Consider the following 21,700-nt stretch of genomic DNA (forward strand, 5'->3'; position numbering starts at 1 on the left):
ACGCTTGCCTTCTCTTGGAATCCAGTCTGTATCCAGCTATTCAGTATTCAGCTGTTTTGAATAGTCTAAAATTGTGTATCTGTATCATTTATGCATAATTTTCCTATTCATTTAAGCATGTAGGCAAATATTGTGCAAGATTTCAGAATGGCACTTGGTACTGGTTGAAATTTACCTGATCTTGCACCGTTACGTAAAGAACTTGGGGCATGCAGACAGGACAATGATAGTGGGACAAACGGGTCACGGGGATGGGACACCAGCATTGACGGCTACACGAAACCAAAGAAACTATGAATTGTAAAAGGAAAAATAAAGGCCAAACCTTCTTAACGCTGTAGCTGAACGATGAGAACTATCCTTGCCTTTGCAGTAAGTTTGTGCCTCCACCACGGTTCGCCGAGTTGGGGCCATGGCACAGGCATTGCTTAGGATGCTATGGAAGAGGGCAGGGTCGGCTTCTGGTCCTTATTAATGTGTGAGCAGTAGAGCGACTGCCATCACGTGTGACACTGTAATGTGTGTTAACCTCAGATATAACGAACTTTCATGTGTAACCTCAAATATAATGGATTAACCTAAGTTGCCACTTCGGGTGTAACAAGCTTTCATGTGTTGATCTCGGATATTACGCATTCAAACGATCCACCGAGGATCACCAGAGTTTTGAGTGATGGCCCCCCCTCTCTCCTTTCTCCACCAGGTGCAGGGCTTCACAGCGCAGGGTGTGCGGTTTGGCCGCTACACGGGGTTTTGTGCACTGCATCCGCTGCATCCTGACTCAGGAGGGGGTGCAGGGCTACTTCAAGGGCTACCTGCCCAGTGCCCTCAAGGCCATGGCCACCACCTCGTGCTACTTTGCCTCCTACGAGGGTGCCTGCGAGATGCTGCGCCTCAGGCACGGACTGCGTGCCACCACAACTACACAGGAGAGCGGAGACTGATTTGTGCCGTGACTTCTCCACATCCACAATCTATTCAATGGACCGAGACGATTGCAGGGCACAGATTGGTCTCTGCATCCACAGGAGGGCGGTTTTGTGCAGGGGCTCCTTGTTGGCAACCCTTGCCTGGAACTTGGCCACCCTTTAAGTCACGGTGGTTGTCTGGCAAGTGGGTAGAGCAAAATATTACGTTAACGCTGCTGTTGTGATGGGGAGCGGCTTTTTGCCTTGCACCCGATGTCTGCAGCCAGGTTAGTTTGTTTGGTGGCATGCCTTTTAGTCTTGGAAGTGGAGCTTTCCAAAGCTCCATCGTCGCACACGGTAGGCCCCGTTCATGTGGGTGCCACTGTGGCAAACGGAAAGGTGCTTACCCCTGATGTCTATAGACTGGCTTCTTCTGCTTCCAAGCTCACTTGCAGCTAGAGGTGACTTACCAGGAGCAAGGAGTACATTCTCGGCATATGACACTGCTCACGAGGCAATGCAGAAATGCTGTTTTCGCCTGCCAGTGAAAAAATAACTTGCCTGTAACAGGCTGTGCTCCGACACTTGGTTGTGCACAGTTGCGCCAAGTAGGTGATTAAGTGTGCAGAGTCACGTGCAGTCTCTTCACTGCTCAGGAAGGGAGCGGACCATTGTGCCCCGCAGTTTGCACAGAGTTCCACCACGAGCGCCAATGGCACAGATCTGCATAGCGCACACATAGGAAGTGTGTGCATAGATTTCACAGACTGTGATCCTCGAAGTGGTGAACTTATCTATGCATTAGTGAGCCTCTCCACTGAAGAGGATTTGTAAATTGCAAACGAGTGTTCGTTTAGGCCTTGTCTTAGTCTGTTTAATATAGTTGGTCTCGCTTTCGTGTGTGAGACATTATGTGTATCAGTGTGCTGTGATGCATTTTCGGTAGCCTCTATAAGTGGGCTTTGGAACATGTACTGTACATGCTACGCATGTGTACATAGAGCTTCTAGGTGAAGTAGTTTGTGTCCTATAGTAATTTGTCTGTAAAGTACTAGTAAAACATGTAAACAAACGTCTGTTTTGTTTCTTCGCAGTGCTGTGGGTACACAGCAAAGTTGTGTAGTGATTTCTGATGGGCACTGTCACTGAGGTTCCTAATACTGTGCCCACCATCATGAGAATTGTTTTATCCTGCTACTGCTGAATTCTTGCATGAATGAAGCCCTAGCAAGAGGTAGCTTGAAATTGCGCCGATGCCGTTGTGCAAGGCATCCTTTCGTTCCTCCTCTAGTCCAAGAATCCAAAGCAGTCTGTCGCAGGGTATGTAAAGTTGAAGTGGTAGAAAAAATGGACTGCAGTCTGTGTCTTGTCCACTTTATTTTAGTATTGCAAACTCGTTTTGAATATTACATAATTAGGGTTGTACAACTTTCTGCTTGCACTTTGTGCTGCACTGAAACCTAACCGATGGGAAATAAAAGCTCGCACCCTCTGGTCTAGCAACCTCAAGAAGCAATAGCAGTGATAGTATGTAGCAATACAATATATATATATATGTGTGTTTGACAGACAGGTGGGTGATAGTTTTTTAAGGGTCCACAGGTGTCATTTTTCTTTATTTTTGGTCTGCTCCTAGTAGGAGGCGTCTATATGCGAGACAGAGAGCTGAAAGTTGTGAGGTGCCCGGCATCGTAGCAAGTGTGAATGATACAGATGCCATTGTCTTGTGGAATGCCAACCTGACAAACGTGAAGCTACAGGCGGAGTTGCCATGCATGACAGGCCTGTGTGCGCAATCCATGCAGTTTCCCTCTGCAGCTAGCCAGTTGTAATCTCTGCACGACTCATTGCTAAGCACCGGTAACAAAGCAGTTCTCATAGCTTGGCCGACAAAACCTGAGCACATGCATGGGGACAATGACTTCGTAGAACACATCAGCTGCGGTCATAGCAGAAAGCAATGGGTACACACTGCACTGGCTTTGCGTTGACTTATCGTCAAGTGGCTGGTTACTTTTGCGTGTGCCACCTTTTTTTTTCCTTCACTGTAGCACTGGACTGTGTGTGCCAGAGCTGTGTAGCATTAGTTTCAGACTTTGGTGTATAACCCTCTTTAAAGAGTAGATCACAGCGTTCATGTCTTGCTGCCAGGACTTGGGGCATTTCGAACCAATAAATTGCTCAGATGTGTACAGTGCATGCTCTTCTTAGCGGCACAGAATAAGAGAGCTTAGGACTGGCACAACTGAAAGGAGCTGTGACATAGCGTGTGGAAAATGGCGTCACAGTGGTCGTTCCCATCTGAAGGGCTGTTACGAGTGGGCCATGACAGAGCACGAGCTCTGTAATAAAGGTCTAGAGGAGCATTGCTCACGTCATAGTCGGCCTTGTGTGTTTATTGGCGCATGGGAAGAGATTCTGAGGTGGTCATCTTGGAGAACTTGATACAAGCTTGCGAAAACATGGAGTGGAGTGTATCCGGGGAAATTTCCAAAGTGGATTTCAAACGAAAGAATGATTACCATTATAATGCAATTATTGTTTTCAGGGAAAATTGACCCTCTGGCTTTTTCTGGCTATGCTGACGTTTATACGGCAGCAAAACTCATTTATCGACGAAAAAACTGGAAAATTGATTCGGTTCCCTAGTTAGGGTGCGGGCTAGTTGGTGATGCATACTAAGACTCCAAACTTTTTTTACCATAAAATTTTAAATTCCACGAACTGAGGACAAAAACACTGCAAAATTTCCCATGAGACACCATAGGATTTTTCAGAATGCACCTCGCGTTATGCTCAGAAACAAGGTGTGAATAGAACAAATTTTTTATTTTCCGCCAAAGGTAGCTAAGGTAACCTTTGCCACTAGGCTTCAGAGCTGCTAGTAGAAGCCAGTTTTTTAATGACCTGGGAGCAAAGCACGCAGCGTGCAACTGCCCAGAGGTGGCTGGTGGATTTGGGGAGAAGGCGGTCGTTGAGAAGGCACTGAAAGAGCTGGGTGGTGTAGGGAAAGCAAAGAAAGGCAGGCAGATGGGTGCTGTTTAGGCGGCTGCGTGCTCTAAAGGATCACAGGCTTGACTTTGCTCGGTTGTGACGCAAATAAGTAACTAACCTGTAACCAATGGGAGGAGCATGTTTTTGTGGTGTGAAGTATTACAGTGCGACACAAGACGACGGAAGTCGGCGCTTGTGTGTCGAATTTTCTGGTGTTGAATTTTTAATGTTGGGCAAGTGACCCGTAAAACCCGTAGTTTCCCGTGATTCTGCAAAAAATTAGGATTTAAGCATTTTTAGCAGAATTGTGTGATAGATGGCATTCTCGTTACTAGTGCTATTGTTTCTATAGACATAGTTTGGAACGGCAGTATCATGGAAAAGTGACTACCTTATTTGCATTAATATTATGCGACAAGGGCGTCTGAGAACTCGGGAGAAATTTAAAAGAAATGTTACGATTATAATGCAATCTCGAACTAGCCGATGGCCCCCTCCGAAAACGCAGACGGCATGCTAAAGAAGCAGCGAACATGGCGGCGTTATTCAAGAGGCAACGCTTCAGTTGCGCACGCCGCAATCGAGCACAGCATAACCTCCGATACTTTAATGCACTGGGGCGGATTTGAGCTGCCCAGCCCTGCGCACGTCTTTTTGCTTTCAGTGCCTGCTCTTTCTCAACAACTCACACAGCCTTCTTTCTATATTCATACCCACTTTCTCCTTTGCACACCGCGCACTTTGCCCCAAGGCAAGTTTAAATTCTGGCTTCTCCTAGTGACTCTGAAGCCTCGTGGCGAAGGTCACTTTAGCTACCTTGAAAACCTCGGGGGTAAAAAAATCACATTGCATTCATACCTTGGTTTTGAAATATAGCGCGAGTTGCATTCATGCGCGGAGACTGTTCTAAAGTCGCGGAATTTTAATTTTCTGCCACAGAAAGTTGTGGACCTTGGCATGCATTACTAACTAGCCTGCACCCTAATCCAAGTGAACATGTTTGTAACGAGCAGGTTTTTTTTTTAAGCAGTTGCAGCACCTTGCCAATGTTCATTTTAGGAAATTTATCACAGCATATAGCTCTCTATAGATTTCCAGCTTCTCACAGTCACAATTGCAGGGTTCACAATTGTGAGCTTCAAGGGCCAACAAGTTAATCATAATAATGTATGTAATGCAGCAACAATTATACTCCCCTGCTTTTGAGCAAAACTGACCCATATTTGAACCAGCGAAGCCATCATTTGACCTGACCTCCCTGTGGTATTTTGCTTGATGAGGCTGATACTATCTGGCTAGAGGCAATAACCAGTTTATTAAGGCAAACGTTGCATGTGATCAAGTGATCCAGGAATTTAAAACAAACAAGCAGACAGTACCAAGAAAAATGTCCGGTTTATTATACCTCCAGGCATGCCAAGCACCCTCCAGTCCTTGGGCTATTTGTTGCATCTAAAGAGATGAGAGAAATCTTTCGCACCGAACATGCAGAGTCCAAATTATTTTTGCTTTAAAGAGATCGCATGCAGAGAAGTGCATCATGTGAATGACACAACAAAGTAGGTACATGTACTGCTGTAACGTTAAATGGAAAACGAACACACTGGAATTGCTTTTGATAGCTGCTACATGGGACAAAACCGAAACAAGACAAAGGTTTGTTTCTTGATTAAACATGCAGAGGAATTGGTATCGAACGCTAGTTTTACAGGGACACGAGAAAATAAACAGAAGCCCGATTACACAACATAAAAACACTGAAACACAGAACTTGTTTTCCAATCTTTATCACAGTCTGGTAAGGAAACTTGAAATGCTTTGCAGCACAGAAATGCACCAATAATTGGTAGTAACACAACTGAAGGCAAGTGAATCTGCAATGCACTAAAAACAAGACTACACAGTCTGCATGTGCCCTGCACATGGTAACAATCACTAGAGTTAAAAAAAACAAACAAACATGGCACCACATTTCTGACTGCATGCAAAATAAATAGTCATGCGATGCACATTCACAGATAAATACGGGTCAGTAAACATGACTGACAAGGTCACTGTCAAAAAGCGCAGCTCATACTTATGTTGCATAGCAAGGCAGCTGCTAATTGACTGAGAATGCAAAACTTAGTTTCGGTGTTTTCAGTTCAGGCTTTGAACTGACATGGCTTTTTGTACATAAAGAAAGGGACAAGGGTTTCACAGCAGCCCAAAATGTTGCTCCATAATAAGCAACCAGAGCCTACTGAAACTGGCATAGTGACATAACAAAGCAATGGAAGGTCAAATATTTGTTGGGATTCAGCCGGAGCATTATGACTGCCTGTGCTGGCCACCTAATTATTTCTCATCACCAGAGAAAACCCCTAATAAATGCAAAAATGTCAAACCAGCTCTCAGTTGCACATGCTTTCACTCGCACAGAACAAGCACCTGTAGGCAAGTTGACTTGGTTGCCACAGTGTTTGACAGCCTGCCTGCATGACAAAGGCACCGTCACTGGTTTGCCAATGCATGTCACAAATGAAATGTTCAGCGAATGGTTGTTTTTAAAGACACTTCTCGCGGCACTGTACAGTGTCCAGTTATACTCAGTCCTGTTGCTGAAGGCAGCTGGAGCAGTGCAGAACAAAACATCCCAAGAAAAAGATGGGAACAAACTCAACAGAATGAAAGGCGCTCTTGGTAAGGCATTGTCTCCAATGCAGCAAAGTGGGTCCGGGAAGGTTTGCCGACAGTAGCACATCAGGGACTCCGACATAACACAGCACAGTGGAACACATGTGGAATGCAACGGAAGTACAAGGACATGGACACTACACAGAAATGTTACATCTACAATGAATGTGTATTGCAACACTAGCAGTGCAGGCATGAGTGACACCCAGGGACATCCCAGGATCATCCTTCACAATTTTTCCTAGTGTAAACCATAACGACACTTAAACACATTTGCAAGCACAGAGGAAAAAATAAGACATTGAGGAGCAAGTTTCGAAACACTCATTTCTGTCTTGCTTACAGAGATGCTCATAGTGTGAAAAAATTGCATCCCGAAAACAAGCTTTAATACGACGTAACACAGCTCTACATTTGCAGGCAGGTGGGTAATACAGTAATACAGGAGGCTTCACACTAAGAATAGGGGCATACACCAAGATGTTAAGGCAAATTGTACAAATGGCTGGTTGATTACTCAGGGGATTAGAAAAAAAAAAAAGTGGTTCCATTCAGGGAAAAAAAAAGTGTTGCATTTCACAAAAAAATCTTTCCATGGAACAACAAAGATGAGTAATCAGCGTATCAGTATGGTTCTGGAGTTCACCAGAGAGGTGGTACAGATGGTAGGCCATGGTAAATAAATGGACGGTGCAAAAAAAAGAAAAAGGCACGTTACGGAAAGGGTTCAAGACATGTATTGGATCCACATAGGGGTTCTCTGAGAAGAGAATGACAGATGCGGGGTCCTCAAAGGGAAACCAGTAGACCATGACTAGACCTAACAGGTTTGAAGATGCCTGCCCGAACAACTCAGTGACTAGATCCAGAACAGCCTACACATGAGAAGCACAAGCCACAGCCAAAGCACTGGAATTCTCGGAACTTTTTATTTAGAACATGCCTTTGGTGCCAACATGGTCACTGTGTATGTTTCTATATAGTAAGGCTTTCTAAAGTACTACAACGACACAAACTTAAAGCGTACACAAGTACAGTGCAAGCTGCAGCTTTGATTTATGTAAAACAGTTCAGAAAAGGCTGTTCGTGACATTTTCTAACGTCTTTGATGCTGTCAGAACTTGCAACACAGCGCAGAACCTACACGTACCTGGGACCATTTTTTTAATTACATCAATGGCAGGACAACACAGAATGAACCAGTACTACGGCAGAGCTCTTTGATATTATCAACTGCGAAACTTTCCATGGGGTCCACCTGTCAAAAAACGGCGGTCCGAGGTGGCCAAAATTCAGGTGTTTACGGATTGCCGCGTCGCCGTGGTCAACAATGTAAACAGTGTTCAAGTTGCAAACTTCAAGAGTGTTCATAAACACAACTGCCTGACAACAAAATCAGTGAAACAAATGCATTAAGAAAAATCCACAGATATAACAGTCCAAGGGATAAATTAAGAGGTAAAAGAAGCAAAAAAAATTTTCAGAAGACAATGGCAACATACAGCAACAGCTTTTATTGGCTGCTTTTAGATGGTGGCACCATCTGTAAACACTGGGAAAGTGGCTATTGGGACTAGTCACTTTTTGAAGCGGAGTTTCCCAACTGGTATGACGAAAAGAGCTCTGGTGCTGGGAAGGGAGCCTGAGTTCTGTAGCCAATATTTCAACAAGAGGAATCACCTTTGAGCGGACTTGAAGACAAGTCCGAGACACATCCTTGTCGAAACATTAGTAAGCAGACCGAGGCTCCACTCCCAGCACTGGTTTCTTTTGTGTTGCCAAGATTCCCACCTGCTCTGCCTTCTTGAGGGAAGGTCAACTGAGCTGGCAACTTGTGCTACCAGTGGAGCTGTGTCCACATGTGAATAAACTAAGCCATGGAGAGCAACCGTGCATGGGCACCATTTGTTGCCTGCACCACTTGGGGCACAAACATGCTTGATTGAGGTTTCAAAAAATAAAATAAAACGGCCACAGGAAAAAAAATCTCGCCACAAGAAACGCAAGACGCTCGCTGCTCTATCAAGTAGTGTCACAAGGTGCTGTGCCAGCTAAGCAGTAGGGGCCACAAGAGCATCTGTATTCCACAACCCTCGCAAGCCTTTGCATAACTACTTTTTTGAAACAGCAAGCACAAGTGCTGCTGACCACCCGGCCGGCACCAAAAGGCCACCAAGTTGCACGCAGCAAGAGGGACAGGCGTGGCATAGTACATGCCACTTGGTACAGTGAATTGTGCGTCACTAATGGGCCAGGAGAAAGTATACTGCACATGATATCAGGGTGACACCTTCACAAATGTTTACTGAATGAACTGAAACATGGACATTTTGACGGGTATCTGTCTTGCTGGGAGGCAAAAATCTAGAGAAGGGTGTGCAAATATTGAAATTTTCGAATCTGAATTGGACAAAAAGGGCTTACGAGTGCCGAATCAAATATCGATTATCTGTTCAGTATAAAAATAATTCGTAAAACATCAAGAGCAAATATTCTTATTTTTTTTAAATAGTGAATGGTCTTCAAAACTACAATGAACAAAGCTAGACTGACTCAGCACCATACAAAATAAAAAAACATGCACAGAAATGTATACTACTTGATTAGACAGCATACAGCTATAGCCAGATACAACTCAAGAACACGGGTTTTCCCCGTCAAAGGACCCCCTTGCAGCCAATCACATCGGCCAATTCTCATGACCCTGCTAGCGTGACAAAGCAGGGAGAGAGGAGTCTACCCCCATAATAGAGGGAAAGGATTATCCCCTTTCATCTAGCACTCCCTGCATAGTCACACTAGCACGGTCATGAGAATCGGCTGACACCATTGGCTGGAATGGGGTCCTTTGATGGGGAAAAGCCACTGCGTTCTTGACTTGTATCTGACTACAGTATGCAACCTGTACTGTGCCTTGCAAAATAAGTGACAAAATAAAATCCATGAATGACGCAACTGGTGTTATCCAAAGGTCGAGCTATAGACGCCCCCACCACCCCCTCACCCTCCAAAATAAAGAACTGCCGGAAATTCGAAACTGCACGGAAGCCTTTTCGATCCGAGGCGAAACGTAAAAGGCGCCCGTAGCCTATGCGATGTCAGTGCACGTTGAAGATCCCCAGGTAGCTGAAATTATTCCAGAGCCCTCTGCTACTGCACCTGTTTCTTCTTTCACTCCCACCTTCCTTCCCCCCCATCGCTAATGGCCCCGCCGTTGAAGCGGTTGAGGACGAGCCCATCGAGAAGTGAGACGGTTACTACGGTATTTCATTTCCTCAAACCCCGATTTTCAATTTTTTTTGAAGCCTTGTGAGGAGGACTGACTCATAGCACAGACAGCAAAAAGCCTGTGACGAGCGCGCAGCAACGAACAACGCAGATGTAAGCGAGGGGAAAGCCCCCTGACGTCGGAACGAGGTTAAAAAAAAAGCATTGATCAGCCACGCACTAGTCTGTGTCTGAAAGTGGCGCGCAGCTGGGCTCGGATGGCTGGCAAATGCGTGGCCAATGTATAGCCGGCAACCGCCACGAGCGACGGGGGCTAGGCTCAGAAACCGAAACTACGCGCCAGGCTATTTTTTGGCCTGCAATCGTCGTCACGCCTGCCGCTGTTCGCACGTAAGAGGTGTGCGGGTTACAATGCACCAGGCAATAGGCGACTTCTTTTCATGACCACTTGCCCTGCCAACGACATATTGACTCGGCTCCCCACTGAAAACCCCATGCAAACCTCCGCAAGAGGGTTTTCTCCGCATAGCACAGTTGACCAAAACTAGGTGGCGGAGCTTACGCTAGAAGAGTTGTGAAGGCAACAGAACAAGTGCCATGAATGAGAGCGTTAGATGTGCAACGCATAGCAAGGGATCGAACAAGAAAAAAACCACGCATGTTCACACTGCGATTGTTCGAAACAGGTGGTTGGACATCTTGTTCCCATCGCTTGTGAGAAAGCCCACTTACGGAATTTAACATGCGGTCCAAGCCCAACAGCGCCTGGGTGTGACCGATTCACGGAATGAACAACGGAGAAGAAAGCGAAGAGGACGCGCCTTACTACTGAGTTTCCCTGACACTTTGAACTCGATCTTCGGATAATTTGCCCAGATATCCTGGTTTTGCCATGCTCGGATATATGGAAGTTGCTACAGATTCAATCATCATCATCAACCTCACTAGGCCCACGAACATGAAGCGAATAACACACATAATCAATTCGTATTCGAAATTTCTAATATTTGCACACACCTGCGTAAAACCCTTGGCCACAGGTCTCGCGCAAGGACCCTGGCAGCCTTCACTGTTGTTGCTGCAATCTGCCCTTCATACAAACTGGTTCCTCCCATGGCCCTCCTTCACGGGCACAGCACCGTGCGCAAGCGGAAGCTCACTTTGCCCCTGCACTGGAGAGCAAAGTGCTCCTCGACCTCCCATCATCCAAGAGGGTGCAACGATTGTCCGTTTTTGGTACGCAAAGTTCTTGACTCCTAAGACAACCCTGTCTCGTCCAGCCTCCTCGCTCCAGACCAGCTCATCAGAAGCTTCCAAAGCACTGTGCAACGCATGTCTCAGCTTTACGACAGCGCGAAACGCAACCAACAGAGGAAAGGCAAGGCAACGCAGCACTCCGACTATCAAGCGATGATTTATTCAGAAAGCACATATGTATGAGAATGGTAGGAAAACCAAAAGAGCAAAAACAAAAACAGGCAAAGATAAGATAAAAATCCCCATTATATGCACTTCCTGAGCAAATCATTTAAGTGATAGTCGGAGCACTATGTTGTCTTGCCTGTTCTCTATTTGTTGTGTTTTGCAATGTTGCAACACTGTTAAGTTGCAACCAACTTGCCCAACTTTCTGTCCTTCACAAGTCTCGGCTTCTGGGAAGGGCACTGCAACACTGCCTAGCAAGCTGCGCTTCTTATTTTTATGCAAATGGAATCGACATGCGCACTCACACAATGCTCCAATACTACATAGAACCCTGTCTTATGTACTCTTGCATGTGAGAAAACAATTCTCCAAAACCAAGGCAGCGACTAGCACAGTGAATGTAATTTATAATCACACTTGGCTCTAGCAAAGTACTAGATCATACAGCAGATTTTACTCAAAAGTTTTATACTAGCATAAGCACACGTGCTTCATTTTATGTAGGAATTATTTTACAATAAACACGTAAGTCACAGAGCCCGTAAAAGCCCTTTTAATTAAGCATGCAGCACGGCACAGGTTCCCAACTGCTGGCAGAAACTGAAGATGCACCGGCTGCACTTTTTCTGCAAGGAAGCATCTTCCAGAAATGTACAAGGTGCATCCACTGCGCTGGACTGCACTGCACTCTGAAGTGTTTTCAAACTAGCCAACCTAAAAGGCCTCTGTCAGGCTGAGCTTCGGCTGAAGCTTCACATTCCAAAAGAGCGCCACCTACGATGTGCATCACATGGGGACAAGCTTGTTCACAATGCCCTTACAACAGAATGTTCTGTAAACAGCTGCGCTGACCTCTGACATCAACGTCACATGTGTCCCGCTTTACTGCAGTGAGATCCTTTCTCTAAACGGCATTCACAAACACAACACGCTCCCACCAGAAAAAGTGGAGACAGCCGTCTTGGCAGTGGAAGCCAGTATATGCACAACACAGCCCCTCGCTTGGAGCTCCATGCAAGGTGGTGCCATTGATGGCAACCGTGGATACACACCATTCAGTTTGAGCCTGAACAATCCTTCGTCTCACCAGGCTGCCTCTCATGCCTCATAACGTGTGCAAATTCTGGGTGGGACAAATTGTCTTCGTACTATACGGGATGCTCTTGAGACAAACCAGCAAACAGAGAAAAAAAAATCCTTGCCTCCAGGCAAGTCTAAAACCATTGGATGAGGTTTGCACAGGTCATTGGTCATGCACGCATGAAAATGCGACACTGCCCCGCCCTCAGAAAACTTACACGAGTAGTCTTCACAAGGATGTTCCTTTAACATAAGCCTGCAGCCTTTTTAACAGAGGAGCTCTAAGACAAACCAAATACAAAGTATTAACATGGAAAGAGCTTTTAGTGGCTAACGCACTACCCTAATGTCTAGCTTTCTGCCGAGGCCAAGAATACCATTTCAACGTTGCAAACTGTGCAGGCTAAAACATGATCCAAAAGAGAGCTCCCTCGTCTAGCGAAAAGTTCAAAGACAGCTACATCAAAAATCTCCTAGCAGGCTGATCCTAAGTTATGAATGAAAATGTGATGGAATCAGTACTATGCATGCAACTAGTTAACATTGCTTGCGCAGCTGCTAAGGTCATAAGATCTGTGAGGAAGAGATGTGCACACAGTGCTCCTGTTTGATATTAAGATTCAAGGATAACATGCCAGCTGTAGTTTAATGTGTGGGGCACACGTCAGAACAACTGCACACATCTGCCCTTACCAATGTGCCTCCTGCCAAATTCGTCATTCATGGCAAGCGATACACTTCAACCTAAGATGCAGAAATGAATGCCGCAGCTTCCATGCCAGCTTTTCACATACAGACCCTGCCTGCCAGGGCACATGAGGAGGTCAACGGCATCAATCCAGCTCGCCTGCAAATTCTTTCGCTGTTCAGTGTGCTAGCACTGCCATCGATGCACAGGTAGTCTGGGTAGCTTGTAGATATGTCTCAACACAGTGACCTAATTCTTGCTGTGGGGCATTTAACTGTCGCTTTCTAACTAAGCGCATGTGGAACCCTGGGAGTTCATACACTATGCCACCACAACAAGTTCTCCAAGAGAAGAACTACCTTGTCATCAGGTCGCAGTGCAAGTGGCAAGCTGCATCACTGGTAACGTTAGGCAGAACAAAGGCGTCTGAACAACTGCCATGGGCCCCCAACTGGAATTTCCTCATCCCTTCACTCGGCAACTCTTCACTTTGTTTCCCTACCCATGGGGTCCGCTGTTAACCAACAGGACCAGCAGCGCTGTACGGGCTGTGGGGAATCCCCAGTATCCATGCTCCATGCCACAAAATCTTACGTGTGCGATCTAGACCATGTGCTCCCTGTCTCTGCGACATGTTCAACCCGCTCAAAAATGACTACACTAACATAACCAGGGGTCAAAATAGAAACTGGGACTTGGTGATCCCATATTATCAGCTGAACACCCACTCTGCGCCATTCTTGGGAAGGGGGTTGCGAAGCGTTCAACCCATTACATACGTCATACTGTGCCCTCAAGTGCTTCTGTGATCATGCCCAAGCACCAGCATGAAAGATGGAAGACAAGCACCAACTCACAAGTGGGTTGTTAAATGAGAAATATCACGTAAATATATATATCCTTTTCAGGCACTTTGTACACAAACTGTGTACACAGCAAACTTGCACAGTTTTTTTCAGAGAGTGCGCTGCACCTAGTAAATTTATTATTTCAGTTGAATTTAGCTTCCTTCTTGTCGCAAAAAAGTTGTTTTTTTGTGCCATATAGAGAACACAGTAAATAATATTTTAGAAAACAGTGAGCTGGGTAGCATGTCGTCTGCCATTTTTATACAGTGCAATGTGCATCTTGAAAAAAAGAGCTATTCCACGATCACTCGTGTGCTCACTTACCAAATCCAAGCATTTTGATGTCATTATATATTACCAACCTGACTTTTTATACACAATTTTTCACATCCTAGTGAAAACTTACCCACTGGCCGCCCACTCTAGAAAACTAACAAACTCCCTTTCTTGAGGCCTGAATATACTATTTAGGCGGAAAAATAATCTTTTTGATCAAAGCAAAAAATGGCACCTGAAAGGGTTATATACAAATCCATGGGCAATTTGCAAAAAAAAAAAGCAAAAAGGTGATCAGACAACTAAAACGAAGTGCTGCTATACATTGAATCAAGGTAGATGAATCCTTCACTACGTAGCAAGACAGAGAGCTAGCTGAAGTGCACTCCTCGTGTGGTAAGCCAAAAATTCGCACTTGTGCGTTGATCTGTGTGCTTGAACAAGATGCCACTACCAGCCGGTGCTTGGCCATGTACCACCAACTTGCCTGACTTGGTTCTGTGAACTCCAGGGCAGATCCTCACAGGGCATGGTAGCAAACGAAACTACGTGGGGCATATCGCATGCTCATAGCACATGTCTTCTTCCACTTGTTTTGTTTGCCTCAAAACCCACGTCAAGCACTTGGCAACGTGGCGTGGCCCTTACAGGCTCGGGGAACTTGCAGGAGGTGGTGTCAGTCACAGCACAGCTGCTGCCTTGGTTACCAGGAGTGCAAATCCAGCCTTCTCTCATTCCCACTGTGTCAGTGACCCTGTACAAGACGTGGGCCCCACTACAGCAGAGGCAATGCGTGGCTTCGGCTGCCCCTCAGAGAGTTGAGCTTGCTATTGCATATAACAGGACTGCCTACGAGGCAAACACTACGACCTCCACACACTGCTTCTCCTCAAAGGCAGTGTGCAAAGACAAACTGGAAACAAAACGCGCAACTTTGTACAACACTGGATGAAAGATCTCAAAAGATCCCAATGGACACTGAAATCAAAGCCCACTGGGATGAGGTCTGCAGCACTGACCATGTAGCAGTGAGACTTGGACGTCAGGTGAGCGCTGTTAGAGAAAGCTGTGCTTAGGGAGTCCAGTACTATGAGCTGAGCAGCCTAAGGCTAGAGAGACAAACCAGGACAGAGACTGGAGAGACGTACACGTGTTCCAGTTCTAGAACCTGGCCCAGGCATTGTGACACTGGGCCGTGATTAGGCGCACAGCAGTCAACTGGTGAGACTATCCAATTGCTCAACACCGAATGAGCAAGTAAGATTCAGAATGGATTGGACTGTCCCCAGCGGGCCAAGTTTGAACAAGCAGTTATCAGCACTCTGGGAACAAGCTTTCTTCACTTGAAATGGACAGGACCGTAGAACAGGTGTGCCCACCATGCTCGCGTCCTCTCTATGAAACCTGCGAGCATCGCGATCTGCAGTCCACCTTGTACTTTGTATCAGACATATGCAGTGCCAAACATGCGAGCCTCATGGATGTGATCTGCAAAAACTCTGCTCTGCCGGCTCGATAGCGGAAACACATTTTAGGGCAAAACACTGCAGTGGTCTTCGTTCAACGATTCCCAGGAGGCATCTTTTACTACCGACGTTGTTATGCCTAAAATGTTTGAGTGACACCTACGACATCATCGTTTAAGGGGGGACAATGCAGAGATCAAATCCTGAAAATTTTGGAAAAAATCAGGTTTCGGAAAACACCAGACTTGCTATCTATAAGGTCTTTCTAATTACATCCCGACCTGAAAACTTTTCCCCGAAAACAACCCTGAAGCGTCTGTAAGAAATGTTTTTGTGACCAAAGGTAGCAAAAGACTGGCTGAAATTTCAATGCAAATGCCAGTTTTCTCAAAAGTGTTTTTCGACCTGCCTGCCTTGCTTGCAGAAAGCATAGCATACAATGGCTCCACAAATTTTTATGCAGTTCGCTGCACTGTATGTCTTTATGCAGTAAGGTTCCTATATTTTTAATTACTTCCTCACTTTTTCAGTATATCATTAATTTGACATGATGATAATGAGTGCATAATGCAGGTGTGGATATAACATTCGGTGTAGAAAAAAATCAGGCTACTAAAAATATTTGAAGAATGTCACTGCATCAACCATTCCTTTGGGTAAAATTTAAGAGTAACTGCAGGGTTCTACCATGTTTTGTTGTCACACCAAGTTTTCTGCATGTTTGGTACAGCAAAGTAGCATATAAAAATTTACGTCAAAAACTACTAAATGTATTTCAGTGAAATTCTATATTTAAGCATGCAGTGGATTTTCTAAACCATGCCAAATTTCATTGCACTGCACCAAAACTTAAAATTTCACCTCCAATCCCAACGTCTCCTCTTAAATGATACCTCGGTAAGTTTTTTATGCTCCTTCCAAGAAAAACTGACACAACTGATATTGCCGTCACTTTGACACCATGGCATCCCAAAGCATCCCAAAGCGTGGTTGCATCCTAACAGAGGCCACAGCTGACAGGCCAAGAACAAGCTAGAATGTGGGTCCACCTTTGTGAATGTAAATTCTTGAGATGCAGCCAGCACCTGCTGGAGTCCAAAATAACCCCGTAACGAACACATTTTAGTTTTTTTTTTTTGGAAATGGTACCAAAGTGGTAATTTAGTACTCCCGCTGCAATCTGTAGGCAAAAAAAAAAAAGGCTTTGGAAGAGCCCTTCTTGCCTCACACCGGGCGCACGAGTGTCAGAAAACACCACTAACTGGACTTGTCAGGGGCCAGCTTACAACGTGCCCAGCTCATCCAAGTCCACTAGGGGGCCAAGAAGCCAAAGTAAAAACTGAGTGAAATCACAGACTCTGACAAAGTTTCCAATTGCTGCTAGGCTTTGCACAAGTGGAGGAGGCCGCCACATGCTCTGTGCATGCAGCATGGGTTAGCAAGCAGCCTTGCCACAGGTGACATGACACACTGCGAACCAAGATGTTGTCCACAGAGGACTCTTGACTGCCACCCTTTTCTATAGCCTGCGCAATGTGTACGCACACATCTGTGGACACGAGCACCTTACACACAGGAACAACTTTTTATTCAGCATGCCAGGGTGGATGTGTTGCCGAATACCTGCCCCGCTGCATGCACAGCACTGTTGACTGCGCAGACAGCTGTGGGGTCTCCAACAAAGGAACCTGCCACCCATGGTGGAGTGCCAAGTGTGCAACAATGGAGGTGCACTGTTCACGGATATGAAGTGGGATAGCGTAGCACTTGTCCAACAAGTTACACTAAACAGTTGTTTAATGTGAGGCCAGCAAAGATCTTAAAAAAGCGAGGGTGCTGCCAGTGTAACAACACTGAGCCAGGGAGAGAGACTAAAGCAACAGCTTACTCTTGTGCAATGGCTGAGGTCTTGTCAAGGAGGTCACTGCCCCCCATGTTGTTGGTCTCATGCTGCATGCAAAGCAGCAGCGTCATACTTCTGGTTTTGTTTTGTGGGGTTTAACGTCTCAAATCAACTCCAGCTATGAGAGACGCTGTAGTGGAGTTCTTTAACATACACTGACATCTCAAAGTACACGGGTCGCTAGCATCCCATCAAATTGCAACCGCCGCAGCCAGGATCGAATCTCTTTCGTGTCACCAGCAAAACACCACGAACACAGAGCCGCGGCAGCTGCATCACACTTTGTATGCATTGCTTATCTGCATGTCCTATGCACCCACAAGCAAACATTTTTCAGCTGGCCACACTTTGAAACAGGCTGACCTTGCACCTAGATTGGAGAGCACCCAAATGTCTCCTCCCTGAACTGGCAGTGGCTTTCTTGCACTCACGACTTTCCATGTCACAATGGTTCCAGAGGTTCCATGTCACAATGGGTACTGTTCATCAGAAAGTTTGCACGCAAAAGCTTGTTAATTTCTACTTTAAGGAACTTCGAAGGAAAAAAAAATGTTTGAATTATCCGAATGCTCAAATTATCAAATGACCCTGAAGAAACTAACTAGGACCACTTGCATCGTGGTAAATTTATTATGTAAAAGACTGTGCAATGGTCATTTGCTTTTGAGATGGAAGCGGCAAAACAATGGCTATCTTAAGTGGCAGAGCTCCACCGCTACTGCATCGGACACTTCACAAGCGGCAGCATCATGTGTGAGGAGGCTTCACTATAAAAACCGTGAATGGGACGCGACACTTGTCTATTCAGTGAAAATATGATCGCCTGTTGACTATCATTGTGCCATGCCGAAAATGCAAAATTTGACAGCATCATCTGGCAATAGGGAAGCTAAATGCCCACAGCCTTCAAACATTCCTTCCTATGGCAAGGCGCCACCATACTGCAGAAAATATCACCAGAACTTTTTCCGGTGGAAAACTCTACAATTTTCAGGAAACCTACTGGTGAAGATCGAGCCAATCACCTTCATTGTTTTGGATGAGCTGGGCATTTGCCTCCAATGAACCAGGGGCTGCTCACAAACCCTACCTGACACAACAAATCCAAGTCGACTACAAGGTTTAGATACACAGCTATAATGATGCCACATTTGATCCTCTACGTCCACCACCAGCAGTGGATATAATATAAAGCATCTGCAAACATAAACGACTGCAGCTACGCATTGTGGACTCTGTTCGTCTGTGGCTGACCATCAACAATGGCGTTCGAACTGAAAAATGCTCTGCGTCCTGTCCCACTACGGCACATGCGCCATGAATTGTAAATTCAGCATGAGTAAATGAAACGAGGATCTCAAGCTTACGAGCTCGCCAACATGTCTGGAGTTTGTCTGACGCCAGCAAATGCCCCGTAGTTACATTGTATTGGCAGTGTCTTCTACCTTGTTGACCACAACTTAGTCCAAGGGACAAGAATGTCTGGCAACAAAGCTCGACATGCAAGGCTGAGACATTGTATCTTGCATTTACAGCAGAATCTCGGCAATACAAGGCTGGAAAGAATATTGGTACCATCTGGAATTTGCATCATCCAAACACAAACAAAATCCCGATGCGGAAGCATGGGAAATGCATTCAGGCAGATCTGTATAGGGCTGGTGAGATTTTTGTAGCGATAGCAACACTACGCTAGCACTTCGAGCCTTCAGCGTGACACCCCTTGAGCTGCATGGCCACCCTTGAGCGCCGTGGCGGCACCGTGGCTGGTCACGTGGTTCGCCACGTGGTTGGTCATGTGGTGCGGAGCAGCTGCCGACGGCGTGGCGCAGCGGTGAAACCGAGTGTTTGGGGGGAGTGGAGAGGGAAGGAGAGAGTGAATCCACGTCCAGGGACGAAGATGAAGAAGGAACGCCCAATGAAACAGAGCGGTGAAAGATTGACTTTGCAATTCAACTGAGCGAGTTCCACTCGGCCAGATGTGGCTATCGCGTCACTCCAGGTCTAACCAGAGCTAAACCACAGCCATTTTATTTATGGCCGTGTGCCACCACTTTCTGCGAATTCGTATCGCCAAGATTCTACTGTAGCTGGCTTGTGCACATGTACCTTTCTGTTACTTCAGTGCAAAGGAGCCCAGCCAGGTAGAGGTCGAAAACTGTATGCTGTCACGGGCTTTTGAGAAACTGGGCCAACAGGACTGTATCTATGCACTTGTACAAGGCATTGAGGCTTCGCACGATTGTCTAGGAGAACAACAGACAGGCCTGTTCTCGCTCCGGAATCATGGATGTGGCATAACTATGCTCTGCACTTGCCGCTTACAGCAGCCGAAAACAGGCCAGACAGTGGTACAGCTGACTGCAACATTTTGCATTTTTTCAGCTTCTCAGCATGTCATTAAGTCCAATTCTTCATTACTGGTTTTTTAATGAATCAAATACATATTATGGGACAAGAAAAAAAGCTAATGGTGTTGTTTCCATTGAAAGCATCAGCATAGCATCACTGACAATCTGAGCCTGCAGGTTCCCTTCAACTCTACGAATAATTATTGGACAAAATCCCTGATGGACAAACATATTCCCACACAACTGTGTAAGTGATGTGTGCAACACCAATGTACTACATAACACACCATCAATGCCAGTCCACTCCACTGGACAACAATAAAAAAAACAGTCTGACAATAGAGTGTGTGCTCGGATGGCACCACACCAGATCCAAGAGGGGAGCAGCTGAAGATAGCTCAGACGCAAACGCCATTGCTCACCAGGGCAACGGTCTCATGTGGCGGGGCACCCTCATCGTCAAGCTTGGCAACAGCGGAGGAGGGGGCGGTGCCATTCTGCTGCGGCAGCAGGACAGTCTTGACGTCGCGACGGTCGGCAGCGGAAGAGGACGACGTGCTGTCGGCGTCACGGTTGAAGGCAGCCGGGTTGCGACAATGCCAGCTGCTGGCCACAGGCAGCATGAGCACGCCCGAGGCCAGGATGGAGAGGCCGCTGAAGTAGAAGGTGGCGTCATATGCACCTGTCGTGTCGCACAGCCAGCCTGCAAGGAGGAAAAGCGTTGAAGCACCCATGAGCACCTCCAAGCGTGATACCATTCTCTCAAGAGCACAGTCTGACAGGATGGATGAACACCAAGAGCACCCGCACCGAAACGAGGTGGTAGTGGGTGCCGCCATGCTCCGTATTCTTTCTTGTATTTCTCTTACCAAGCTGTGAGGGGGCAGCAGAATGTTAGGTGGGTGGATGAGTGCCTAAAAGTCACACATGCAATTCATTTCATTGTATTGTCTAGCCTATAAAAGCACCGTTTTTGGAGAAAGTGGTCGCTTTGTGATTGGAACGCAGAGAAAACTAGGCATAGGTAAAAACCAGATGTATGCATTAAGAGACAAGCAGGGCAATGTCATTAGCAATATGGACAAGATAGTTAACGTAGCCGAAGAGTTCTACACAAATATATACAGTAAACAATGTAATCAGGACATTAATGAGAGAGACAGTAGAGCGCAGCAATGAGACATCCCATCAGTAACGAAAGAGGAAGTAAAGAAAGCCTTAGGAGCAATGCAAAGGGAAAAAGCAGCTAGTGAGGATCAGGTAACAGCAGATCTGTTGAAGGATGGAGGGGACATCGTGCTAGACAAACTAGCCACCCTGTATACGCAATGCCTTATGACCTCGACCGTACCAGAAGATTGGAAGAACGCAAACATTATCTTAATTCTTAAGAAAGGAGACACCAAGGAGTTGAAAAATTGCAGACCGATCAGCTTACTGTATGTTGCCAATAAGGTATTTACTTAGGTAATCGCTAATAGAGTCAGGGTAACCTTGGACTTCAATCAACCAAATGATCAAGCAGGCTTTCGTAAAGGATACTCGACGATAGATCATATTCACACTATCAATCAGGTGATAGAGAAATGCGCAGAATATAACCAGCCCCTATATATAACCTTCATTGATTACGAGAAAGAATTCGACCCAGTGAAACCCTCGGCAGTCAAGAAGGCATTGCGGGGCCAGTGTGTAGGAGAGGCTTATGTGAAAATACTGGAAGATATCCACAATGACTGCACAGCTATCATCGTCAGCATCAGCCTGAATGCACCCACTGCAGGGCAAAGGCCTCTCCCCCGTCTCTCCAATTAACCCTGTCCTTTGCCAGCTGCGCCCACCCTATGCCTGTAAACT

At 46.0% G+C, this 21,700-nt stretch overlaps 2 protein-coding genes across 4 annotated transcripts in view; one reads left to right on the forward strand and one right to left on the reverse strand.

The window, feature by feature from the left end:
• The window catches only part of LOC144101916 (mitochondrial thiamine pyrophosphate carrier-like), a 41,839-nt gene extending 40,757 nt beyond the window's left edge, over nt 1–1,082 (forward strand). The window contains 2 exon segments of the mRNA XM_077635137.1: nt 704–745; nt 747–1,082. Coding sequence (XP_077491263.1) covers nt 704–745; nt 747–944 — 240 coding nt within the window. The 3' untranslated portion in view covers nt 945–1,082.
• Nucleotides 1,083–5,278: 4,196 nt separating this feature from the next.
• LOC144101913 (monocarboxylate transporter 12-like) overlaps nt 5,279–21,700 on the reverse strand; it is a 93,409-nt gene continuing 76,987 nt past the window's right edge. For 2 of the 3 annotated variants that reach the window (XM_077635135.1, XM_077635134.1), the window contains one exon: nt 16,565–20,546. In XM_077635135.1, coding sequence (XP_077491261.1) covers nt 20,242–20,546 — 305 coding nt within the window. In that variant the 3' untranslated portion in view covers nt 16,565–20,241. Of the gene's footprint in view, nt 20,547–21,700 lie in introns of all 3 variants that reach the window. The other variant, XM_077635133.1, reaches the window with a different exon arrangement.

Source organism: Amblyomma americanum, chromosome 8 (genome assembly GCF_052857255.1).
Source record: "Amblyomma americanum isolate KBUSLIRL-KWMA chromosome 8, ASM5285725v1, whole genome shotgun sequence".
NCBI classification, from domain to species: domain Eukaryota; kingdom Metazoa; phylum Arthropoda; class Arachnida; order Ixodida; family Ixodidae; genus Amblyomma; species Amblyomma americanum.